The sequence below is a fragment of the Microcaecilia unicolor genome, chromosome 9 (genome assembly GCF_901765095.1).
Source record: "Microcaecilia unicolor chromosome 9, aMicUni1.1, whole genome shotgun sequence".
Lineage (NCBI taxonomy): Eukaryota > Metazoa > Chordata > Amphibia > Gymnophiona > Siphonopidae > Microcaecilia > Microcaecilia unicolor.
In genome coordinates, this window is record NC_044039.1 from 173,230,912 (window position 1) to 173,247,319 (window position 16,408).

General features: G+C 43.0%; 1 protein-coding gene across 1 annotated transcript in view; it reads left to right on the forward strand.

Annotated features, from left to right (window-relative positions):
• The window catches only part of KIAA0586 (KIAA0586 ortholog), a 311,131-nt gene that overhangs the window by 19,082 nt on the left and 275,641 nt on the right, over positions 1-16,408 (forward strand). The window contains exons 3-7 of the mRNA XM_030214301.1: positions 58-121; positions 3,009-3,078; positions 10,214-10,391; positions 11,922-12,158; positions 15,985-16,162. Of these exons, the coding sequence (XP_030070161.1) occupies positions 58-121; positions 3,009-3,078; positions 10,214-10,391; positions 11,922-12,158; positions 15,985-16,162 (727 nt within the window). The remainder of the gene's footprint in view (positions 1-57; positions 122-3,008; positions 3,079-10,213; positions 10,392-11,921; positions 12,159-15,984; positions 16,163-16,408) is intronic.

A 16,408-nucleotide genomic window follows, 5' to 3' on the forward strand; every position in this document is an offset into this window, starting at 1 on the left:
CTAAGATACATTTTAATGCTTCTGTGTTTTTTTTTTTTTTTTTTTTTTTTCTGTAAGGTGCTTCTCTCAGATTCCAAAGAACTTCCCTTGCATAAGCCTGAAGAGAACAGGAAACCAGAAGGTAGCAAATCTTTCTTTGTTTTGTCCAAATTCAGTGGTACCTTGATAAATACAAACATTTACTGTACGTAGAAAATGCTTTGCAGCAGTTTTGGCTATTTAATAAAACAAGTTTAGTGAAAAACAACAGTTTTTTTTGTTTTGTTTTATCCCTTATTATCTAAGTACATAAGTAATGCCACACTGGGAAAACACCAAGGGTCCATCGAGCCCAGCATCCTGTCCACGACAGCAGCCAATCCAGGCCAAGGGCACCTGGCAAGCTTCCAAAACGTACAAACATTCTATACATGTTATTCCTGGAATTGTGGATTTTTCCCTAGTCCATTTAGTAGTGGTTTATGGACTTGTCCTTTAGGAAACCGTCTAACCACTTTTTAAACTCTGCTAAGCTATCCGCCTTCACCACGTTCTCCGGCAGCGAATTCCAGAATATATTGAATATGTGCTTTTGTTGTACTGGAAGTATACAAAATTAAGACCGTTTTATTTTTCCAACAGTCTAGAAACATCGTCATTATCTATAGTTTACATTTTATCATTGTCCTCCATAATTGAAAACTTTATTTTAGACTACAGTAGACATATTTCTTAACAGTTTAGTGAACATTTTTCTAGAACAGTATTCCCAGTGGACCACCAGCCAATCAACCAAAGCTTCCATATCATGCACTCATGGGCGGATGCATTTTGGTTGAAACTTAATGCAGAAAAAACACAATGCCTCATACTCACCTCACAACATAACATGAGCAAATTCAACACCATAAAAACACCAAACTTGTCCCTTCCCGTCTCAGACACCCTGAAAATTCTTGGAGTTACCATTGATCGTCATCTTAAACTTGAAAGTCATGCGAAAAATACAACCAAGAAGATGTTTCATTCAATGTGGAAATTAAAACGAGTAAGACCTTTCTTTCCAAGGACCATCTTTCGCAAACTGGTACAGTCAATAGTGCTTAGTTACCTAGATTACTGCAATGCACTCTACGCTGGCTGTAAAGAGCAAATCATCAAGAAACTTTAAAGCGCCCAGAACACCGCAGCCAGACTCATATTCGGAAAGACAAAATATGAAAGTGCTAAACCCCTAAGGGAAAAGTTACACTGGCTTCCACTTAAAGAACGTATCACGTTCAAGATATGTTCTATAGTTCATAAAATCATTCACGGAGATGCCCCAGCCTACATGTCAGACCTGGTAGACTTGCCACCCAGGAACGCTAAAAGATCATCCCGCACATTCCTTAATCTTCACTTCCCCAGCTGTAAAGGTCTAAAATACAAACTAACACATGCATCAAACTTTTCTTACCTGAGTACACAGTTATGGAACGCATTGCCGCGCAACTTGAAAACTATTTATGAACTAACTAACTTTTGCAAATCTCTGAAGACCCACCTCTTCAACAAGGCTTACTACAAAGATCAGCAATTGTAAATTTAACACATCTCCACCTTACCTATAATCAGAACTGTCTTTTTCCTTTATCTGCTTGTTTAAATTTCTATTATGTTAATCATGGTCTTTATGTAACACTAATTGTCATCTACCTATCTATTATATACCAATTATGATACATTGTAAGCCACATTGAGCCTGCAAAAAGGTGGGAAAATGTGGGATACAAATGCAATAAATAAATAAATTATGTTGAATAGTGTTGGGGAAAGAGGCGAGCCCTGTGGCACACCACAGTCGGCTGTCCAAGAAGGTGACAAACTTACTTTGTAGTTGACTTGGTAGGATCTGGAGGTTAGAAAGCCTTTTAACCATTTTAGTACATTGCCGCTGGTTCGGAAATAAATCAAGGAGCTGGAGTAGAATAGTATGGTTCACCATGTCAAAGGCACTGGACATGTTGAATTGCAAAAGTAGAATGCTTTTCCCTACTGCTTTCTCCCGTTTGAAGTTTGACACGTGAAACGTGTAGTTTGCCCTGCTGAGTAATTTGTTGGTATATATGGCTAAAACAATACCAGACTTTTTATTCTTTGCCAGGAATATCAGATTTAAAAAGTCTTCTGATATTATTAATCCCTGACTTTTCTTTTACAAATCCTTGGAGTTTTTGTGCACTAGCAAGGGAGTTGCTTTCACCAGCCTGAATTTCAGTACTTTGGCAAAACTTTACATCTGCAATGAATAATGAAATGGGCCTATAAGATTCACAGTTTAGTTTATGTGCTTATTAGCGTATGAGCAGTATTGTAGCCTCTATGTGAGGGTAATTATTCAGTGCAAAACTGGAGAACTACCTAGCCATTGATTGGACATTAGACACGTACTGATTTCATGATATCAGTCAGTACCTGCTAAGGGCCTCATTGCAGGGGCAGTCTTGGCTGTTCTAATTTGTCTTCTTTACATCCCTTTAAGAGCTGATGCATGACTGCACCTGCTTTTGCCTAACCGGACTGGCCAGTAATGAATGTTTCCATCTTATTAACATGCACATAATGCTCCTGTTTAGAGCATTAATGACTGCTTTATTTGAGAAATCTGCATAATCACGATATCAGCCCTGAACTTATTTACCTCCTGCAGCACCTGGGTTGAATACTATCTTTTATTCTCCATTTCCAAATGAGGGTATCTATGAGGTTTTCTTCCAGTTCAACCCTTTCCTTTTTCAGGAAGTTCACAAAGGAAATGAGTTGTCCTTTTAATATTGCTTTAAGAGCCTCCTACCTTTCTATTGGATGTTAGTTTTCAAAAGGATTGCAGTTAACATGCTCTCTCACTTCTTTCTCTATCATTTTTACAAATTTTTATCTCCCAATAGTGAAAGATTAAGGCACCATGAGCCCATCACAGCATCTTTACTCTCTGAATTTGAGCTTTACGTATTGCTAAATTTTTGTTTTCTCTTTTTACTTGGCAGTGAATGATATATGTGTTTCTCACTTTACCACTGGACAGAAGGAAGCTCTGAGGGCAGCTTTGAAACAAAGGTGGGTCTGAAAATAGAAATTCTTCAATGTCAGGTTATATATATTAGGCTCCCTGCCATTTTGTACCCCCTTACAACCTAGATGAACTGCAAGTGCTCAGCTACCCAAAATAAAGATGCACACCAAGCTTGGGAATGGGGACAACAATATTCTTAAACTTATCCTAAAGGACTGTTTGCATCGAGTGCCACATGATGACTATCTACCAGTAGACGAGAGGTTGAATATGTGCACCTGGTGCAAAGAACTTCTGGTCCTTGGAGACATTATGGTATCTCAAGAGACTAGAATGGCAGACTTGGAGGAGTTGAGGTAGACATGTTGGAGACCACTATGTACACGGTAATGGGTCTTACTTCCGGTCTTGCAGCTCATGTACTGGAGTTGCAAGGTCACCTGGAAGGAAAGAGTAGCAGGAAACGATCCTGCAGTGAGAATCTGTTCTCCAGATGATACGGTATCCTTTTGTACTGAGGATATCTCTCCAAGGGCATGTGTCTAGGAGGAAAGAGTAGGGGCGGTCATTATAGCTGGCAAATCTGTCATTAGGAATATGGATAGCTTGTGGCTGCCCCATTTTACAAACTTATGCACATAAGTGCCGTCAAGTAGTGAGGCTGCAATTTTAAATTGGTTTTGTTTTGGAGGCAGAAATATGATTCCCTTAATGCCTAATGTAAGTCCCTGGCCAAAACAAGGGCTTTCCTATTTGTGCCTTTTTGCTGGTGAAAAGTGCGATGTTGAAATTTTTACCCATACACATGTATTCCCTTTATAAAATGGAGAATATATATGTAGATTTTAGTCTCGCCCATGTCATGCCCCCTTGAGATATCTCTGTGGTGTTGATTTTCAGCATGTAAGTAGTAGTTTTCTGACATCGGTATGTGGTTATACATTTCCCTAGTCTGTGCAGCAGATGAATCCAGGAACTGGTGGGTTGTGTCCATCTACCAGCAGGTGGAGATAGAGATAATGAACTGAAGGCAGTGATACCAGAAGGCCAGCTCCTCCTTCATTTAGTATATCTCTATCTCCAGCAGGTGGTAGATGATTTTTCAGCAGCTCCTGGATTCTTCTGTTGGGGCTACTCTTGGTTCCTGTAGGCCAGTTGAGTGTGGGGGTGTTTGGCTAGTGGTGCCCAGCATCCTGGGTCCCTGCCTCACTCCATGTCCTAGTGTTTTAGAGCTCTAACCGCCTTCATCAGTTTAAAAACAAAAAGGGGGGGGGAGCTCTTTTGCCTTTAGCCTCTGTAAAAAAAAAAAAAAATAAGGGAGAGATTTCTAAGAGGAGCCACGCAGTGCGATATTCCCTGTGCTCTCTGTGTGCTACTCCTTGGAACGCGCCGTCTTCTGGATGACTGCTGCACTGTTGTACCTTTTGGTGTGTCGGTACCACAACTTTTTAATGGCGGTAGAGGTACTTAAAAGATGTTCCTGCTGCAGTAAGTGTTGCTCCGCAGCGGACCTTTGTGTGGCGGGTGCCCGGAAGCTTTGGCGGGAAACGGAGACACTCTCCCTCCCGATCAGCCAGTTTCTCGTGCTGATGCAGGAGTGCCCGCCATCTTGCAGGTGCCTGCCAATGCGATTCCCTCCTCTCAGATGATTTCAGCTCCTTAGTTTTCTCAGCCTTCGGTGTTTTCAGGTGCAGGGGAGGGGGGAGGCACCTTTTCCTGTTCTTGAGGCCTCTCTGGGGTTGCTTCCCAACTCTGCTGGTCCGGGGCAGTTTTTCTCCCAGACTTATGTACTTAAGAGGGCCTTGACTCGGCACCCTTTCTCTGGTTTTCCTCCCCAGGGGGCTTCTGCACTGGATTTGGTATTGGTGGCCCATTCTTCCATCGAGGATCCGGCCCTTAAGAGGCGATGCCTGGATGCCATTTCTGAGGTGGGGTCATTGGGGCCTGTCTCGGCCACCCCATCGATCCCTACACTCTCAGGGGAATCTTTGCACCCTTCCCGGGTAGACGAGCTGGAGGAGGGCGAAGTGGTCCAGGAGGAATCCAATGATCCTTCTGCCATTCGCCTCTTTCATAGGCATGAGCTTCCTGTGCTCACCTCTAGCGCCTTGGAGGCCTCAAATATTTCTGACTCTGAGGCACAAGCTGCGGCTACGGACAACTCCAAGATGGCCAGTATGAGAGAGCCACCTGTTCTTTCCCGTCCATGAGGCCATTCAGGAACTTATGGCCCAATGGACTGACCCTGAAGGGGGTTTGAAGGTGGCTAAAGAGATGGCTCACCTGTATCCTGTGGCTACAGATTACGCAGAGAAGTTTCTCCTTCCTAAGGTAGACACCTTAGTATTTATTTATTTGTTGCATTTGTATCCCACATTTTCCCACCTCTTTGCAGGCTCAATGTGGCTTACAATACATCATGAATAGTGGAAACTTATAAGAAAATATACATTTAGCATTACAGAAGGAACATGGGTTATATGATAATAGTAAAACATAGTAGTAGTTTAACAAGCAAATATTATAAGGCAGTTCTGGATATTTGTATAGAAGTTCACATTTGTTGATCTTTGTGGTATGCCCTGTCAAAGAGATGGGTCTTCAATAGTTTGCGGAAGTTGGTTAGTTCATAGAATGTTTTTAAATTGCGCGGCAGTGCGTTCCAGAATTGTGTGCTCAGGTAGGAAAAGGTTGACGCATGCGTTACTTTGTATTTTAGACCTTTACAGTTGGGGAAGTGAAGATTGAGGAATGTGCAGGATGATTTTTTAGTAACGGTGGTGACCAAGAAGACCATCTTCCCGGTTGAGGGAGGGATAGCGCTGAAGGATATGCAGGATCGGTGTCTGGAGGCCTCTCTTAAATGAGCTTTTGAGGTGTTGGTGCTTACCCTTCAAGCTTCTATCATCAGTTGTTATGCTGCTAGAGCATGCCTTAGCTGGTTGCAGCAGGCGCTCGAGCAAGACCAGGATTCTGGGTCAGCTTTTTGGGGGCTCGACCCATATAGAGTCAGGGCTTGCTTTCTTGGCTGACTCTGTATGATTTGGTATGTGCCTTGGTTAAACAGATGGCGCTGGCGGTGACTTCCCGCCGTTTGTTGTGGCTGCGTCATTGGGCTGCGGACATGGTTTCTAAACAGTGTCTTACGCGTCTGCCCTTTTGAAGTAAACTTCTCTTTGGGGAGGACCTCGAGAAGATTGTTAAAGACTTGGGTAACTCTAAAACTCAGAGGCTTTCTGAAGATAAACCCAAGACTTTCTTGAGGGTGGGGTCTGTGAGACCCTGCCTGCGGGAGGCTTGCTGGTACCGGCCAGGCAGGTCAACGGGATCCTTCCAATACCCTTGCTTTCAGCAGCGCTTTTCCTTTCAAGGAGATAAGCGCCCCTCCAGGGCTACAGCACGTCAGGGAGCGAGCAGGCGGATGCTTGACCCAATGATGGGGCACCAGTCTGCTCTTCGGTGCCCAGCATAGGTGGTCAGTTGACTCTCTTCTGCGAAGAGTGGACCAAAATCACTTCCGACCAGTGGATCTGGATATTATCCTAGAAGGTTACAGGCTGGAATTAGTTTCTCCCTTGCACTAGGTGTTTCTAGATTCCAGATGTGCTACGGCCACCAAGCGAGCGGTGGTCTGGGCCATGTTGCAGTCACTTCTGGACCTGGAGGTGGTGGTGCTATTTGATTTACTTTGTTGTTCCTTGAAAAGGTGGCTCTATGCCCCATCTTCGATCTCTGGAAGGTGAATCAGTGTCTCTCAGTATGGCACTTCCGTATTGAGACTCTCAGATCCGTGGTGCAGCAAGGAGAGTTTCTTAATGCTCTGGATCTCAAGGAGGTCTACTTGCATATTCGTATTTGGCCGCCTCATCAGCTGTTTCTCCGTTTTGCCATTCTGGGATGGCATTTCCAGTTTCGGGCCTTGCCTTTTGGCCTGACTACTGCCTCATGCACCTTTTCCGAGGTGATGGTGGTGTTGGTTAGCAGCATTCCTTCGCAAGGAAGACATCAGAATGAACCCCTATCTCGACAATTGGCTGATCCCATGCGGTGGATCAGGAGAGTCACAGGGTCAATGATTGGGTCATGGCCTTGTTACAGTCCTTGGGCTGGGTGGTCAATCTCCTGAAGAATCATCTCTTGCAAACTCAGATCCTGGAGTGCCTGGGGGTCCTCTTCGACATGATCTAGGACCGTGTGTTTCTGTCAGATGGCAGGAGGCTCAAGCTTCAGGCTTGCACTTGTCGAGGCTGCAGACCTGGGACTACGTTCAGGTGTTGGGCTTGATGGCAGCCACTTTGGAAGTGATGCCATGGGCGAGGGCCCACATGTTTCCTCTACAGCACTCTCTGTTGAACAGGTGGTCGGCAGTATCTGCGGTGTCTTCTGAGGCTGCCCTGAGTACGACAGCATGAGATGGTGGCTTTGCGAGTCCTCCCTGCAGAAAGGGATGCCCTTGGCGGCTCTGCAGTGAGTGGTAGTTGTCATAGATGCCAGCCTGTTGGGTTGGGGCACCCATTGTCTTCACCTTCATGCCCAGGGGCAGTGGACAGCGCAGGAGACCCGGAGCTGGAGGTGGTGCTGTGTGCTGTGAGAGCCGCATTATAGGACAAGGCCTGAAGCTGCAGGCAATGTATGCTCTGAGAGCCATGTTGTTGGACAAGGCGGTTCGTGTGGTCTCAGACAACCCGGGCTTACGTCAGTCGGCAAAGCGGCACCCAGAGTTGGCAGTTGGCCGCTTAGGCTTGTCTGCTCATGGAGTGGACCGAGGACTATGTGTTCTGTCTGTCCTCTGCTCACATCACAGGTCAGGCCAACGAGCTAGCGGATTTTCTCAGTCGTCATCTCCTGGACTCGGCGGAATGGAAGCTGTCTACGGAAGTGTTTCATCTGATTTTTCTGAATAGGGGGATACCAGAGGTGGATCTTGTGGTGTCCTGTGTGAACACCAAGGCGCCCACCTTCTTCAGTTGACGATGGGAGTTTGGGTCGGCAGGGCTCGATGCTCTGCTTTGTCTTCTCTCTCTGGCTGCTCATCGGATGAGTGCTTCACAGAATTCAGCACCACCAGGAGTGGTTCTGGACTGGCCTCGGCGGCAGTGGTATGCAGATCTCGTGCATCTGCTGCTGGAACCTCCCTTTCGATTCCCAGTTAGTCAAGGCCTCCTGCATCAGGGTCCAATTCAGATGAAGGATCCCTCCAGCTTTGGTCTTACGGCCTGGTCTTCAGAGGTCGCGTTTGAGAAAGAATGGTTATTCTGATGCAGTGATAGCTACTTACTCTGGGCTCATAAGCGGTCTACATCGATTGCATATTCTCAAGTGTGGCGGACCTTTTAGGGGTGGTGTGTGTCCCGTGATTGGTTGCCACTGCAGGCGTCGGTTCCTCAGCTGTTGGCCTTTTCTTTGACTTTGCATCTGGATGTGGTGTGGTTTTTTTTTTTTTACATTTGTAGCCCACACTTTCCCACTCATGGCAGGCTCTATGCGGCAGGCAATGGAGGGTTAAGTGACTTGCCTAGAGTCACAAGGAGCTGCCTGTGCCGGGAATCGAACTCAGTTCCTCAGTTCCCCAGGACCAAAGTCCACCACCCTAACCACTAGGCCACTCCTGCACCTTCGCCCACCTCTTCGCAGGGCCTGCCCACCTAGAGCCTCAATTTTATTCTCTGAACTCTGCAGAAGGCGCCCTTTGAGCCATTGTGCAGGGCTTCTGACAAGGAGCTCGCCCTCAAAGCTGTGTTTTTGGTGACTATTATGTCGGTGTGTAGTATCTTGGAGATTCAGACCCTTTCGTGCCGTGATCCTTGAGTCGGGTGTCACTTTGTGTATGGTGCCTTTCTTTTTGCCTAAAGTGGTCTTGACTTTCATTTCAACCAGTCTCTCTTTCTCCCTTCCTTTCGGAAGGAGGATTATCCTTCAGATTTTGCGGTCCTGCAGTTCCTGGATGTTTGGTTCTTCGCCGTTATTTGCAGGTCTCTAATGAGTTCCGGTGTACAGATCATCTTTTTGTTCTGCTGGCTAGGCCTCGGCAGGGGGCTGTGGCACCTGAGGCGACTATTTTCAAGTGGCTTAAAGAGTCTATTGCCTCTGCTTACATTCTGGGCAGCCGCTCTTGAGGGCCCATTCCATGAGGATGCAAGTAGCATTGTGGGCAGAGACAGGAGTCCTGTCCCTCAGCAAAATTTGTTGGGTGGCTACTTTGGCCTCTCTGCACACCTTTTCGAAGCATTATAGGGTAGATGTGACCACTAGGTTGGATGCTTCCTTTTGTATGGTGGTTCTGTCTTGGGGAGCGGCAGCTTCCAACCCTCTTTAGGGATAGCTTTGGATAGTTCCTGGATTAATTTGCTGCAGGGGCTAAGGAAGGTAATTTTCTTTCATTTAGTCGTACCAGATGAATCCATGATCCCTCCCATTCACCGCGTGTTTTTTCTCTGTGATATCTCTTAGTTTTCCACACACAAAAAAAGAAGCAGTTCGAATATGGACAATGCCTTGTTCTTCAGGCAGGATATTCTGTTTCCTTGGTGAGCAAGGCTTTAGTCATTTTCTTCTTATCTGATCCTGCGTTGTGAGGAGACATATACTGAATGAAGGAGGAGCTGGCTGTCTGATATCACTGCCTTTAGTTCGTTATCTCTCTTTCCACCTGCTGGTAGATGGACACAACCCATTCATCTGCTGCGACTAAAGGAAAGAAAATTATTAGCAGGTAAGGCATAATTTTACCATATAAGTGGTGCTATTTACATATGGACATGTTTCTAAAATAATGGTCTATGCTATACTTTTTAATTATTGCCGTGGCAAGAGGATTCCGTGTGGACTTCTGCATTATAAAGGAGACAGAAAACAGAGTGCTGTTCTCAAAACATTCTCTCTCGATTTATTGATGATAATCTGGATGAGGTCAGGGAGGAAATTAAGAAGTTAAAATGTGAATGTGTTTTTTCTATTAGTTCTGTTTATTTTCAACAAATAAATTGTTTTAAAGCTGGTATTTTAACAAGTTTTGAAATTTATTTTTTATGATAATCTTGCCTCTCTTTGCTGCTCTATTCTTTGGGATTCTGCCTAGTATTTGTCACCTGAATTGACCATTGTCTTAGACAGGATGTTGAACTTGATCCTTTGTTCTAACCTTGTGTGGCATATCATATACTCTTATGTTAATTCCAGAAGTCAGAACACCTTTGTCAGTAAAGAAGTGAAGGTGCAGCTTCTGGAAGATGTATCTAGAGAGAGACCAGAAAGCAACGCCCTGGAGAAGGGTCATACTCAGACTGTTTTGGATTCGGCTGCAGCTGTGGCTGCTGTGACAGCTGCCACCATAGCCTCCTCTGCTCCATTTTTCAAAGTAAGTCCTGACCTTAAAGAACTTCCTCTAAAATTTGGCAGAGGACATTTTAAGAAATAACATATGAGGAAGAACATAGGCTTAAACAACAGCCCTTCCCCCAAGAAGGTGGATTAAATTTGGAAAGCATCATTACTCCTGTACAGACTGCTGTAGTGAAAACCAAAATGTCAAATGTTGCTCTGTTATGCACATAAGAAATGTGATTGCAAATTGTAGTGATTTAGATGGTTTTATTCAGAACATTGTGATATTGCTAAAAATGATGTTGTAGTCCTAGAATTAGAGCTGTACTGAAATAGCTCATTTTACTATTTGGCCGAATGCGAATAATGGGCATTGAGCTTTAACATAACAAATAATAAAAGAAGCAAGGTGAAATCAGAGATCAAATGTTTATTTCAGTAGGATTTAGCACAATAGAGCCCCAGATTATTTGTATTCAAATCGTTATTTGGCCGAATATGAATAATGTGTTCGGGGCTGAATCAAATCGAATACAAATATTTGGTATAGCCCTTCCTAGAATGTAAAGTGTCTGCAAAATTCCATTCTTGGTGTTTTGTTGGATACATACTTGACTTTCCATCTGCATGTTACCACTGCAGTCAGAAACTGTTTCCATAAGCTGAAGATTCATAGACGCTTGCATCCTATCTTATCAGAATCTGATTTTCATACTGTAATTCAAATGCTTATTATGCCCTGGGTGGATTTTGGGAATGTAGTGTTGCATGGCTTGCCTGCTTCTACTCTGTTTTTGCAGTTGGTGTTGCATACACCTATACAGTTTATATTGGGCATGGGTAGCTCATACCATATCACCCCGGCTCTGATATGGCTTCACTGGGAGAACTTATACAATATAAAGTGCTTATATTCTTGTTTAAATTATGACGGTCTTGGTTGTTTACGTTGCTTCTTCATCTGCACATAACAAATTGGCCATCATATATATATGTGTTCCCAGACTACTTCCACTTTGGCTTCTTTGGTCAATGGTAGGCTTACTTTAACCTGTGCACGAGCCTTTTCTTGTTATGATCCTCCCATGTGTAATATGCTGCTAGACACATTACATAACACAGATGATAGTGACTTCAATAGGTTTTTAAAGGCCTATTTATTTAGAAGTTCTATTTTGTTAGCTTTTTGCTATTTTCCATTTTTCTTCTGAGTATGTGCATTATTATGTTTTTGTGTATTGTAAATGTTTGATTGTACCCTCCCCCCTTGATCCATAGCGATTTAGCATGTTGTAAGCTTTGTAAGTTAATAGCTTTAATAGAGTTTTCTTATGTGTTTCTGCGTTGTTTTGATCTTACAGATTTTTTCCAGACCCTAAATAGACTTTGATCATTATAGTTTACTTGTACACTGCCTAGAACTTCCTAAGAGATTGGGCAACATAGAAATTAAATAAGAAAGTAATAAATAACAGAGAAACAAAAAATGTTACTGTTGCAAAATTGCTGTTTCAAAGTGACTGAGGGTGAAGTTGGACATTGTAATGATACTATCTTCTCTTAGGCGCAGAATGAATTGGAGGCCAAAATCAATTCTTTTTCTGGACTACTTAGTAAACTAGAGGAGAGAGATAAACTTCTACAGCATATTGCTGAACAGCAAACACATACCCAGACTCCAGGACTAGAGAGACCCCATTATCGAGACCGAATCATTGAGCTGGAAAAACAGCTGAACCAACTTACAGAGCAGCGGCTTCAACATCTGGAAAAATTACAGCAACAGCAGTTAGATATTCAGGTACTGGGCTGGGGGTTTCTTCGGAAATGTTTAGCATAGATATTTAGGAGCTGGTCACCTTGACACAGAGACAGGTTGTGGAAGTGGTAACCTGTGTGTTAAAATGTGCCAGGCTTACAGACCTCATAGATCTACCAACCAGAAACACAACAAAATCAACACGAACATACCTAAATCTCCACCACCCAAGCTGCAAAGGACTTAAATACAAATCAACCTATGCATCCAGCTTCTCTTATATAAGCACACAACTATGGAACGCACTACCGACCGCTGTGAAAACAACATGCGACCACCTAATCTTCCGCAAACTCCTAAAGACTTGCCAGTTCAAAAAGGCATACTCAAACGACTCAACCTAAATGCCTAACCTCGCAACACAACAATATAAATGTTCATATTGGACATAACCTACTCTTCCCCTTGACCCCTAATATGTGTATCAATTCTGATCATTAGTCTGTCATAACCTCACTTTGTATTTGTTCATGCTGGTATTGGCTACTTCCACTACTGCACTATGTAAGCAGCATTGAGCCTGCAAATAGGTGGGAAAATGTGGGATACAAATGCAACAAAATAAATAAAAACAGGGGTGATATGGCAGCAGCATTTTTGTGTTTAAAGAAGATGAAGATATGACATACTGTATGAGAGACAAATCTTGCTTTCTGTCTTCCATTAATTAGGCTAAATCCATTTATAGCTACAAATCATAATTCATGGTATGGGGGTTATTTATGCATTATTTGTCATAGGGCCCATTATATGCATGCTAGTGTCTGCTGTTGGTAAATGACTCACCATATTATGAAACAAAGCAGTGACTATCCTGTTTTATACTTACTAACTCTTCCCTACAGTTTACAGTACATTGAATGTTTTCTATTACATTAAGGGAGAATAACCTTAAGTCAGGTTATTTGGCCCTTAACATGATTTAAATGGCCCTAATGCTGCTTTAAAAAAAATACCATGGCTACATTTGAGTTGTCGCGGGTTAAGTGGTAATGAGATGCAAACTATGCAGATCCCTAATCTGGCTTGCGGTGGTACACACAAGTCATGTTAGCACCCAAAAATCACATTAAAATAACCCCAGCTTTTTGCTGGAGATATTTCACCAACCAGGAGCACTGAGCCGCAAAGCCGAGTTCTGATGCTCTTGGGATACTAGAGCAGGGCCACAGCCACTCTCCATAAGTTCAAGCTCCCCACCCTCTTTTAACATCATTGGTGGTCCGGGAGGGTGTATCTGTGTGTCTTCAGGCAGGAGCGGTGCCTAATTGTTCCTGCCCTTTCCGGTGCTGCTTCCAAAACTGCACCCCTGTTGAAGTCTCGTGCACGTTTTAGATGCAGTGCTGGACTGGGCAGGAGCAACTGGGCATTGCTCCTGCCTGGAGACCCCCTGCTCCCCCCCCCCCCCTCCCAGACCACCAGTGATGTTTAGGATGTTTACCAGGATCCTGCAGGTTGTTTAATCTGGCAAAATATCAAGGTGCTTGAAAAGGCAAATTCTTACTGCACCTTGATGAATTCCCCCCCTAATTTTCACGATTTATTTTAAACTTTATTTTTGTATTCATTCAAGTTAACAACTTCAAAATGGGAATATTAGTACTGAAATGTAAGAAGAAGAAGAATCATCATTAACATGATTCTTATGCACTGTTACCACTTAAGGCTCAGATTGCAATAAAAAGTAAAGGGGTGTACAAAAATTACATACGTTTTTACACAGCCCTTAGATTAATAAAATGAAATGGTATGTTTTCTAGCACTTAAGAAGATATTTGTCAGACAACCAAGTTTTCAAGCCCTTTCAAAATCTAATATAATAAAACTCACCCTCAACGTTCTGAGGACACTGACGTCAGTGAAGCCAAGCCCTGACTTCCTTCAGAAAGGTTCGTGGTGGTGAAGCCACCAAAATCGCTCCGGGCCCCGCCCTTGAGGGCGGAGCAATGGCAGAACAACGAAGGGGTTGGCAGGGAGGGAGGCAGGAAGGCGGGGGGGGTGGGGTGGGAAATCGCTCCGGGCCCCGCCCTCGCGTCAAACGTGATGATAGGGGCGAAGCAATGGCAGAACAACGAAGGGGTTGGCCAGGGAGGGAGGGAGGTGGGGGGGGGGGGGGGTGTTGGCGACGAAAACCTTGCTAGCGCCCGTTTCATTTGCTCTGAAACGGGCCTCTTTTACTAGTTATAAATAATCAGTTGCGCATCAAAATGAGAGAAGCATAGAATTTCATAAACTGGGAATGATGGAACCAAATAAACTCTTTTGTATCAATCTCTATTTGGTCACAGAAGTCACCGGAGTTCAAATGTATACAGATGTAATGACCATCTTGATTTGAAGGAAGGAAGGAATCAAAAATAGGAAAAACATTCTCAATTTATGTTATGAAATGTGTACTGATACCCTCTAAATGAAGGAAACTTTTTCAGAAAAAAAATAAAAGCTTATCTAGAGATTAAAAAAAAAATCACACATGATCTTTTCAAAAATATCAGTCATGTACAGTTTAATAAGCCAACCTAGGAAATGCTATTAATTCAAATACCCTACCAGCCTCTTCTGTTCCCTGCTGACAAGAAGTTATAATTTAGAAGGCCAAAAAATAAACAAAACCATTATCAATTGGGCTTTGCTTAAAAAAAAAAGTTTCTGTTGCTGGATGAAAAAATATAGGTATTATACACCTTGAATCAAAATTGAACATTTTCATGTAATTTTAAGAGGGCACTTTATCCCAGATTTTAAGTTGCAACTTTCTCCTGCAATCCCAAAAACATCTGCTTTGTGTTAGTCACTTTAAGGCTGTTTCAAATTATGATTAAGCACCTAAATTAAGCAGTTTTTAAGCTGGAATAGTTTGCTAGATTATCTCAAAATAATTTTAAATCTGTTTCTAAAAGTTATCTATCCAAAATTGGGGTGTTCATCTTTTGGGATCTAGACTTAACTGGCTAGCATTGAAAATCAGTGCTTAGTCAGCTAAGTCCACTTTCCCACTTATGAAACTCAAGCCAGCCTTTCCCTGCAGACCCATCTTTTCCAGACATTTAGAAAAGTTAAGAAGTTGAGCAGGGGAGGAGGAAGCTGTTGTTGTTCTTTTATTATTATTATTTTAAAATTTTCTGTAGAGTCTTCAGTCCCCTTTTCTGTTGGCCAACTGTTAACCCCCCCCCCCCCCCCCGAATCCCCTACAAGTGACCCATTGCAGAGTTGGGAGGACCCAAGTTTTCTTCCTCCACTTTGGTTTCCACTGTGCTTAACTTTTTTCTTCTCACTTGGCCCTGATATATGGCTGCACCTACTTTATAGGGACCAACATTTAGGTGTTGAACACTATCAGTCTTTCTGAGGACCAATTTAGGTGCTTAGCTTCTGCAGTTAGGTACTGAAACTCTTTTGAAAATTAATCCCTCTGCCATTGGGAAAAACATGTACATTACCTAATAGGAAAGAGCTCACCCTCATTTTCAATTTACATCAGTACTTTCCAGTAAGGACCTTGGGTTTCTTGCATTATAGTATCTGAGCAACACTTGGTTTTTGTTTTTTTGTATGTTTGGGAACTATTCTGGCCAAGAAATCCTTGAAATTGCTGATGGGAAGGTCAAGGTTTATGACATTTTTTAAAACGTTTAGACAATTAACCCCATGTATGCGGTTTGCACAAACTTTTTCCAGTCTCAGTCTTGGTTTTCTGTGAACTTTGAAAACCAAGAATAAAAAAACTTTCTAGATAAGTTATGTAAATTAAGTTATGTAAGTTGTTGTCCTCACTAGTCTTTTGATGTTACCATTCTTTTTTCCCCAGTCTCATTTTCTTAGTTCTACAGTCAACACAGGTAGTTATCAAGCAATCAGTGGGCCTGCATCATACACCACAAAACAGAATCAACCTCAGATACTTCCCAGCAACAGCACCACCACATCTGTCTGTCCCAGAGATTTCACTGCTGTCTCAGCCCCTGCTACACATGGTGAGAATCTTGGTAACTACATCTTTCAGTTCACTAAAATTCAAATTCATTGTTTTGGTGCCACGTATACATTTTCCTTTATTAAGAACACAGAGTATAGTGCGTTTCTGTTTAACACTTCTTTCCCAAGCTTCTTCTCAGACTTTGGTAGTTCCTTCTTATAATAGATACCCTTGTGCATTTCTCTGTGCATTGCATCATATTTTATGTATAGCTATCAGACCCTGAATTTCTCTCCCTTATCTCAGTGCACAGCCT